Source organism: Blastomyces gilchristii (genome assembly GCF_000003855.2).
Source record: "Blastomyces gilchristii SLH14081 genomic scaffold supercont1.2, whole genome shotgun sequence".
Classification (NCBI taxonomy): domain Eukaryota; kingdom Fungi; phylum Ascomycota; class Eurotiomycetes; order Onygenales; family Ajellomycetaceae; genus Blastomyces; species Blastomyces gilchristii.
The window spans coordinates 1,126-11,015 of NW_003101681.1; the positions used below are offsets into that span (position 1 = coordinate 1,126).

The 9,890-nt window shown below is 25.7% G+C and overlaps 1 protein-coding gene across 1 annotated transcript; it reads left to right on the forward strand.

Annotated features, from left to right (window-relative positions):
• Positions 1 to 6,542: 6,542 nt before the first annotated feature.
• On the forward strand, positions 6,543 to 6,716 carry BDBG_16218 (uncharacterized protein; the record flags this gene model as incomplete). The annotated part of the gene is made up of 1 exon (XM_031724214.1): positions 6,543 to 6,716. A coding segment is annotated over one exon (172 nt), but the record flags the coding sequence as incomplete, so codon positions are not given.
• Positions 6,717 to 9,890: the final 3,174 nt, after the last annotated feature.

The following is a 9,890-nucleotide window of genomic DNA, read 5'->3' on the forward strand; positions in this document are numbered from 1 at the left end:
AATAGATCTACTTAATTCTGAACTCTTTTTTACTGCTGAATTAGTCAATTTATTATCATGAATATTTATATGAGTATAAACTTAGTGCAGATGAATTATCAGTTTTAATATTTCTCTCTTTTGAACTTGAATAACAGAATTTAAAATCAGTTTAATATTCATTTACTCATTATAAATCTAACTATTTTTAAGTCTTTTCAAAGTAGCTTGACTGTCAGAGATTATTCATATTTCTTTCAAACTATTTTATGTTTTATAAGATTTTATTTTATTAAGTTTGAAAGCTTTTACTATTATAAATAGTTCAGTATCAAAGACTTCAGATTCACAGTTTAAATTTCAGAAATCTGAGATAACATTGCTATTATCTTCAGTATAAGTAATATCTGTATCTAATCTGTTTAAACTATTATTTTTTAAGTTATCTGAGTAAATCAGAATAGAGTCTTTTATATTAATTATAGAGATCTTCTTTAAATACTGTTCATATTCTCTCTCTTTATATAGTTGACTTATTTGTAAGTCTATGAGAGGTTTCAGATTTTTTCTTCAGAGAGATATCTTCTCATGATCAATTTTCTCAACATTTAATAAAGAAAATTAATTTTTAATCAGTGAATATAGTCTATATACTTAAGGGAACATTTTCTTGAAAGAATTATTTTTATTTCAATTAAGAAATCTATTTCAATTCAGTTCATTTCCTGAGTTACTTAATGAAAATGAAGAAGAGACTCTTTCCCTGATTATATATTTTAAGCTCATCTTTATGACTCTCAGAGTATAGTTTATACAGATCTTTTTAAATGAAATAGCAGAAGAAGAAATTGAAGCTTCAATTCTTATTACTTTAATAGAAGATGATTTAAATACTTTCAAAATTCTTTTCAAAACTCTGTTTTGTAGACTTTGAAAGAGATTAGTGTAGACTGGCCGTCAGAACCATGAATTTCATGTTTGGTTCCATTTGGTCTGATCTCATACATTTCTTGGCGTGAATCCCGCTGGGACTGGCTATCAAAAAAACATGTAAAGTGACTATATATCAGATCTTAAAATGGAACCATGACTTGAAAAAAATGAGAAAGTGGTCTCATTTGGTCTCATTTGGTTCCATTCTTAGTATAAAGTTACTATTTTTAGACATTTTAAGGTTTTTTTTAGACTATTTTTAATTTTTTAAAAAGTAACGATTTTTTGGTAACACTCAAATGAGATTTAAAGTCATTTAAAGCAATAAAAATAATTTAAATTGAGAAGTGGAAATCATGGTCTCATTTGGAAAATGTGACAAGAGTAGACAGTAAGTCTCACTGGGACAGTATGAGACTACTATCTAATGTTAAAACCGTGTAATGGGATCAGTCGAATTGATAATGGAACTATCAAAAAATCTGGTCCTGGTCTCAGACACGGTCACACGGTCAGTCTAGATTAGTGAAACTTTCTTGATTATTTTATCAAACTTAAACTTTATAATCAGCTACTGAGATAATACAGACTATGTATAACTTTCTTATAGTCTGAAAGAATAAACTCCTCTCTGTATTTAATAGTCTGATTATACTATTCAGTAGTCTCTCTGTCTTGATAGTTCTTTGTTGAATATGATATTTAAAATTCAACTTAAAGTGTAATTATACTTCTAGTCATTTAACATTCAAACTGAGTTTAATCTCTTTATTCAAAAGAGTTAGACTTAGTTTTTTCTCATTAAATCTGAGAAAAAAGTGAATTAACTGAGTTTTATTCATATTAAATTGAATTAGATTGATATCTGCTTTAACAAAGATTTTTTTTGATGTTTTTTCAATCACTTCTAAATTCTCTTTGATTATTTTTAAACTGTAGACTAGAGTAATATTATTTATATAACTTGAAGATCTCACTATTTTCATCTCTCTATTCTTGAATAGATATGTAGTGTATATTATAAATAAAATAGATGAGATTGAAGATTCTTATAATACTTTTATTTTTATCTCAGTCTTATCTTATTTCATTTCATCAAAGACTAGTTATATTATTCTTTTAGATATAAAAGAGTTAACTTATTTTATAGAGAAAGTGACAGTTTTAACATCTTCAAAGTTGAATTATCTTTGACTTTAAAATATGATCAAATGCATCTTTATATTAATAAAAACTGCAGTGAGATCAGTTCTTCATGCTTTACTATTTAAATATCATGAATAACTGAAAGAATAGTATCAATTGTAGAGTATTGTTTTCTATCTCTCATTTATTCACTAAATAGAAGAGAATTACTAATCAGCTTATAAAAGATAGTCTAGTAGCTATTATCTTTTCTAAAATCTTTCTCAGACAGTTTAATAGAGATATTACTCTATATAACTTAGAAATTAAAGCTTTTCTGTTAGATTTTATAAGAATCACTTAAGTGAGTTCTCTTCAGCATTCAGAATGATAATCATTTTTCAAGAGATTGAAAAAGAGCTCAAAATATTCATTCTTCAAGTAGAAATATATATTTTAAATAATTAAGTGATTGATTGAATCAGGCTCAGCAGCAGTTTTAATTGAACTTGAGAAGATAGTTGACTCTAGTTCATTTTATATAAGTTCAGATCATTCTCTGTCATTTTCATTAATATAGTTATGAAGTAATATATTCTCTTTCTTCAAATCTAAATCTGATAAGTTTTGAAAGATAATTCTTATAAAAGATTAATATTTTTTCTTAAAAGAATTTACTATATATAATTTATTCTGAAACTCATATTCTAAGACTCAAAGCTTTACTACACTTCTTGTTGTAGTATAGTTGAAGACTTTAAAAACTTCTTTTCTTTATACTTCTTCAAGAAATTTTTTTCAGCAGTCTGTTTTAGCTCTTTTAATATCTGAAAAATATTCATTTCTGATAGCTTTGAACTCTATATTATATATTATATTATTATTTCAATCTCTTCTAACAGTAACTAATTATTTTCTTTTAGATATGATATTCTTATTTCATCAAGATTTGAAATACTCAGAAGATTTCTTCTTTGAAATATTATCTTTAATACTTGTTAGAATAATAGATATAATCAGCTTTACTCTACTCTTAAGCATTTCATTTGAGATATCTTGACTGAGATTTCAATAGAGCTTACTTTGCTTTTCAGATTTTAATAATTTTATACTTTCTTTAACTACTTTTCAATCAGCTTTTTCAGAGTTGTACTGATTAGAGAGAAGAGAATTATCACTTATTTATTTTTCACTCAGTTTAATATTAAATTGAATAGCCTCATGATCTGATTCTGATGTCTCATTTGAATTAATAAATCAGATTATAAGTCTTTTATCAATTAGATTTTATAATATGAAGATTAGATCTATAATAGATTTTTGTTTCATCTCTTTTCTAAAGAATGTTTATTAATCAGACTTGTTAAGTAAATCTATTGAATATTTAAAACTTTATTTGACTAGTTTATCTACTTTTAGTGCTCTTTTACATTCTGAATTTTATTAGAGATAATGTGTATTGAAATCTTCTACAATTATAGAGTTTTTTAATGAAATTATGTTCAAAAATTCTCTATTAATTATTCAGATATTGTTATTTTTCTTCAATGACTTTTCATTATAGATATTTATAAGCTATATAGTATTAAACTCATTCTCTTTATCTATAATATCACTCACTAGAGTATTAGAGTCAGATATGATATCAAATCTTAGATTAAATTAATATCTTAAGCTTTTTCTTTCATAGATCACTTCTCTTGACTTTATCTCAAACTTTGAAGATAGAAAGCAGTAGTAGCTTGAATAAGAAATAATATACTTTTGCTTAGCATTAAAATTCAGTTTCTGAAGAAGTATAAAAGCAACTTTTTATTCAAATACACTTTGAAGATAAGAATAAATATAATTTGAGTTTCTATTCACATTGTTTTAAATAAATGTGATTTTTGAAGAGTTTTCAAACTTTTTTTATTGTTTTTATTATATATTCATATTAAAGAAGAGTAGAGATAGAGTAGAATGTAATCACTATTATCAGATAGTAGATTATAACTGTTTTGAAAAGTAGAAATCTCAACTACTTGCATTATATCTAGTTTATCATCAGAGTTATTTCTCAATTCTCTAATCTTAGCAGCAGTTTGAGAATTCAAATTCTGATTATATTTAGCTGAAGAATTAAAGTTTGAAGATTTAGATAGTTGAGAGTTTCTTCTTTTTGAGCTTGCAGTTGTAGATTTACTGGCTTGACTATCTTCAGTTCTAGATTGACTTTGAGCTTTCTCTTTTCTTCAGTTCTTTTGAGTTCTTAAAGCAAACATTTATTCTTTTGAGCTAGATGCATGTTTTTCTTCATAATTAGAGTATTTAAGTAGAGTATATTAACATATTTCATCTCTTTTTGAGCATGTTTAATATTTATACTTACTAGTATTGTGATCTCTAGCACAGAATGTGTATTTTAAGTCTCTGAAATCAACCGCTTCACGACGAACTCGCTCAATCTTTCAAATAAGAACCCGCTGATAGATTCATTGAAAAGCCCTCAATTATATGAGCATTTTGACCCCATCGCCAACCGCATACCCCGTGTGGTGATGGAGCTATCAAGCTAAACATGAACCAGATATCATTTGAAACTTCTGTGTGAGATTATCCCACATTCGCCCCTACTACACCACAACCCCGGGTCAAATTGCCATACAAATTGTAAGATGAAGAGACCTAGCTTTATGTGCTAATCTTCTCTATTTTGAAAGATTTCTGATCTGTAATTGTGAAGATATCTGAAGAGCAATCCCCGCGAAAACGCTGTCAATCTATGATGTTTCAAAACATCAATGTCAAGTCTCACTCACATATCACTGTTCTCAATCTGGCTCATTTTAAGCGGAAATATACAAAAAGATATCTCAGGAATAATATCAAGTACATAATCAGTAAACACATCTGAAGTGCAATCTTTCTAAAAACTGAAGTACATTCTTCTGTGAAAACCCTGTCTATCTTTGATATTTCAAAACATTAATATCAAGTTTTACTCACATATCACTCTTCTCAATCTGGCTCATCTTCAGTAAAAAGATACAAAAAGATACCTCAGTAATAGTATTAAGTATATAATTAACAGATACATCTAAAGTAAAATCTTCATATCTGTCTTTGATGTATTAAGACATTAACATCAAGTCTCACTCATGTATCATCTTATTCAACCTGGCCTATCTTCAGCAGAAAGATATAAAAAGATATCTTATCAACAATATTTAATATATAACTGACAGATACAACAACTATAAAATCAGTATATCTTAAGATCTGACTGAGCCTTTGATCTCTGCATAGTGAGATATATTAAATCTAGTTTTAATATCTTAATATTCAATAGATTTAGCAAGAGATTGAGAACAGCAACACTAGATTTCTATTAAATTTAAGAATTAACTCTATATTAATATAATCATTGACAAAGTCTTCTATTTTAAGATATAAATAATCAGTTTCTCTACATCTCACTGACAATAGTTAGATTGTTATATAGAAACACGCTTATATTCTCTATAATATTAAGACTCTCAAGGGAGAATGTCTTGATAAAGAGTATATAATAGTATATATCTTAGCAGTTTCTATCTTATTTTTCTGCAGCAGTTAATGTAAAAAAGAAAGATCTTAGAATTAGTTTTTTACTTCTCTTGAAAAAGTAAGATATTTTTCTCTGAGTTTTACACAATATTCTTATAAAGAATTAAAAACAGAGTTATTTTCTATCATAATTTTATTTTCTTTTAAGTAAGAATTACTTTTTCAGTGACTGAAGAGCTCTTCTTAATTCTTAGTTCTTTTTTACACTCTTTATTAACTGATTTAGTTGCACACTTATTGTGTGAGAAGAATTGAATGATTTAGAATAAAATTAAATAGTTTTAATCAATTTCTCTGTAAAAAATTAACTTACTTTTTATCAGCTTTTCTCTCAAAAACTGTTGTATTATCTGATTTATTATTAATTAATATCATACTTTTCCTCACTGTATTTCAAGAAAGAGATTATAAAGATTTTATTAATTTATCTTAAAAATCAATTTTAGTTTATTAGATTCTCTTCAAAAATCTAATCTACTTACTGAACTAGTGTGAAAAAAAATCAGATATTTTATATATAAAAGTCTTTCATACTTCTTTTAAAATAGTCTGATTAACTTTTCAATTGAAAATAGACTCATAAATCTCACAATTGAAACAGTCTAACTAGTCTTTCATTGAGTGAGAAAAATGAGTTCAAAAATACACTTAGTTGATGTGAGAAAATATGCTTTTTCAGATACTATTTCTGAGATTGAAATTCTGAAGAGAAGAAAGAAAGAAGAAACAGAGAAATAACAAGTTCTTGAAATATAAGAGCTAGAAAAAGTCAGTAAAATTCTTAGAAAACAGTGTCTGATTGAGATGAATGAAGAAGTTCTATTAATTCTTTATATACAGACTAGATAACTACAGAAAGTAATTAAGTTCAAGCTTGAAACTTCAAATACAGTTTAAAAAATATTGAAAATTTCTAGTATAATTACTGACTCTTCTTCATCTTTTTCTTTCTCAAATCAAAAAAAAACATATACTCAAGTAGTAAAATCTGCTATTTCTAAATCTACTGTCTCAAAACCTGCTCCAAACTATGAAAATACTCAGAGAAAAAACACTCACACTTCTCTTTATAGAAAAGAAGAGAAGAAAATGTAAAAGAGAAAAATGTTCAAATCTTCAGAAAGAGAAGACTTATTCTAAAAATCTTAAATAGAGAGATTTTACAGAAGAATAAGCTGAACTGAAATTTCATTTTTAAAATTAGAAATGAAATCAATCAGCAGTTCTTTTCTCAGTTAATATATAATATTGAAGTTTAAAAATCAGTTATAGCCTTAATTGAGCTATCTTTCTTTGAAAATTCCATTATTCTAACTACAATGTTTAAATTCAGCATGTCATTTCTTATTAAAAGAGAGAATATCTGAAAATCAGTAACAGAATCTCTGTTAAATACAATAATTCTATCTAAGAGAGATGAAAATTGAGATAAATTTATTCTTTATAATATTTCAGTTAAAATTTTTGACTGTGAGAAAGAAAGACTACTTTTCAAAAATGAGTTAGAAGAATATAATTCTATTCAACTGAGAAAGAAGTCTGTATAACTGAATTTAATTGAATTCAGACAAATCAGAAGAAATGTCTCTATTCTAGTTTATATAAAAACACTTAAACAATCAAAAATTTCTGAAGTGAGAGTGACAGATTTGAAAATGAGAGTTCATAAAAATAAAGACTTGAGAATGAATTTCAAAGCATCAACACAGTGTGTAGACTGTTAAATATATGAACACTTTGTAATCTCTTATTTCAGAGCCTTAAAATGTGAATTCTGTGTCAAAGATTATAAAACTAGCAAGCATAAATGTGAAATATGATCAAAAAGAGATGAAATATGTTAATATACTCTGTTTAAATGCCCTAACTGCAAAGAAAAGCATGTATCTAGTTCAAAGAAATGCATATTTACTTCTAGAATTCAAAAGAACTGAAGAAAAGAAGAAGCTTAAAATCAATCTAAAACTAAAGATAATAGTCAAGTCAGTAAATCTGCAACTACAAGCTTAAAGAGAAGAAAATCTTAATTATTTAAATTCTCAAACTCAAATTCTTCAGCTAAACATAAACAGAATGTGAATTCTTAAATATCTGTTAAAATTAGAGAATTGAGTAATAACTCTGTTGATAAACTAGAAAGAATGCAAGCAGTTGAAATTCCTACTTTTCAAAACAGTTATAATCTACTATTAGATAATAGTGATTAGATTCTACTCTATTTCTACTCTCTTTTAGTATGAATATACACAAGAATAATAAAAAAAGTATAAAAATTCTTCAAAAATCATATTTACTTAAAACAGTATAAATAGAAACTTAAATTGTATTTATTCTTATCTTCAGATTGCACTTAAATAAAAAGTTCACTTTATTCTTCATAAAGAATCAAACTTTGATACTGAGCAAAAGTACATCATTTCTCATTTAAGTTAATACTACTTTCTATCTGAAAAATCTGAGATAAAATCAAGAGTAGTAATTTATAACAGAAAAAGATCAAGATATTAATTTAATCTGAGATTTAGTATTATATTTGACTCCGATATTCTAGTGAGTGATATTATAGATAAAGAGAATGAGTTTGTTATTATACAACTTATAAATGTCTATAATGAAATATCATTGAAAGAAAATAATAATATCTGAATAATTAATAGAGAATTTTTAAATATAATTCTCTTAAAAAACTCTACAATTATAGAAGACTTCAATACATATCATCTCTGATGAAATTGAAAATACAGAAGAGCAGTAAGAGTAGATAAACTAGTTGAATGAACTTTTAAGCATTCAATAGATTTAGTTAATAAGTCTCATTAAAAACATTCTTTAGAAAAGATATGAAATAGAAATCTATTATAAATCTAACTTTCACATTATAAAATCTAATTGAAAAAAGACTTATAAACTGTTTTATTAATTTAAATGAGATCTCAGAATCAGATCATGAGTTTATTCAATTTAATATTGAACTGAGTGAAAAATAAATAAGTGAAAATTCTCTTCTTTTTAATTAATTTAACTTTGAACAAGCTGATTGAAAAGCAGTTGAAGAAAGAATAAAACAGCTGAAATCTGAAAAGCAGAGTGAGCTCTATTGAAATCAGTGTCAAGATATCTCAAATGAAATGCTTAAGAATAAAGTAAAGCTGATTATATCTTTTCCTCTAACAAGTATTAGAGAAAGTATTTCAAAGAAAAAGTCTTCTAAGTATTTCAAATCTTGATGAAATGAGAATATCACTTCTAAACAAAAACAATTAATCACTGCTAAGAGAGATTGAAAGAATAACTTAATATCTGATAAAGAGTTTAAAGCTATCAGAAATGAATATTTTTCAGATATTAAAAGACCTAAAACAGACTGCTGAAACAAATTTCTTGAAGAAGTATAAGAACAAGAGATTTTTAAAGCTTTGAACTATACTAAAACAAGAAGTGTAGTAAAGCATTCAATCTTAGAATATGAGTTTTAGAATAAATTATATACAGCAAACTCTTTTAAGAAAAAGTGTTAAGCTTTTATAAGAATTCTCTTTTAAAATTCATTACATTCAGAAGAGAAGAATATATCATTTCATGATAATATTAATGAAAGTAACTGAGAATAGCCTGAGCTTATATATAATGAATCAGAGTCAGCTGTATTTTCAAGTTCAATTAAAACTGCTTTAGAACCTGATTCAATCAATCACTTAATTATTCAAAATACATATTTCAACTTGAAGAATGAATATTTTGAGCTCTTTTTTAATCTCTTAAAAAATGATTATCATTCTGAATGCTGAAGAGAAGCTACTGAAGTGATTCTTATAAAATCTAATAGACAAGCTTTAATTTCTAAGTTATATAGAGTAATATCTCTTTTGAACTGTCTGAAAAAGATTTTAGAAAAGATAATAGCTACTAGACTCTCTTTTATAAGCTCTATTAGTGATTCACGTCTTTTTGATAAATAAATGAGAGATAGAAAACAATGTTCTGTAATTCACACTGTTTTTTCAGTTATTTATAATATTTAAATAGCAAAGTATGAAAGTCTAGACTGACTGTATGATTATGTCTGAAATCAGAAGTAAAATATTTAATGATCTCATTATCAATTTGATTGATTTCATTACACAGTGTTAAGATTAGATAGTAGTCTTATACTGTTTCAGTGAGACTTACTGTCTACTCTTATCACATTTTTCAAATGAGATCATGATTTTCACTTCTCAGTTTAAATACTTTTTATTACTTTAAATGAGTTTAAATCATATTTA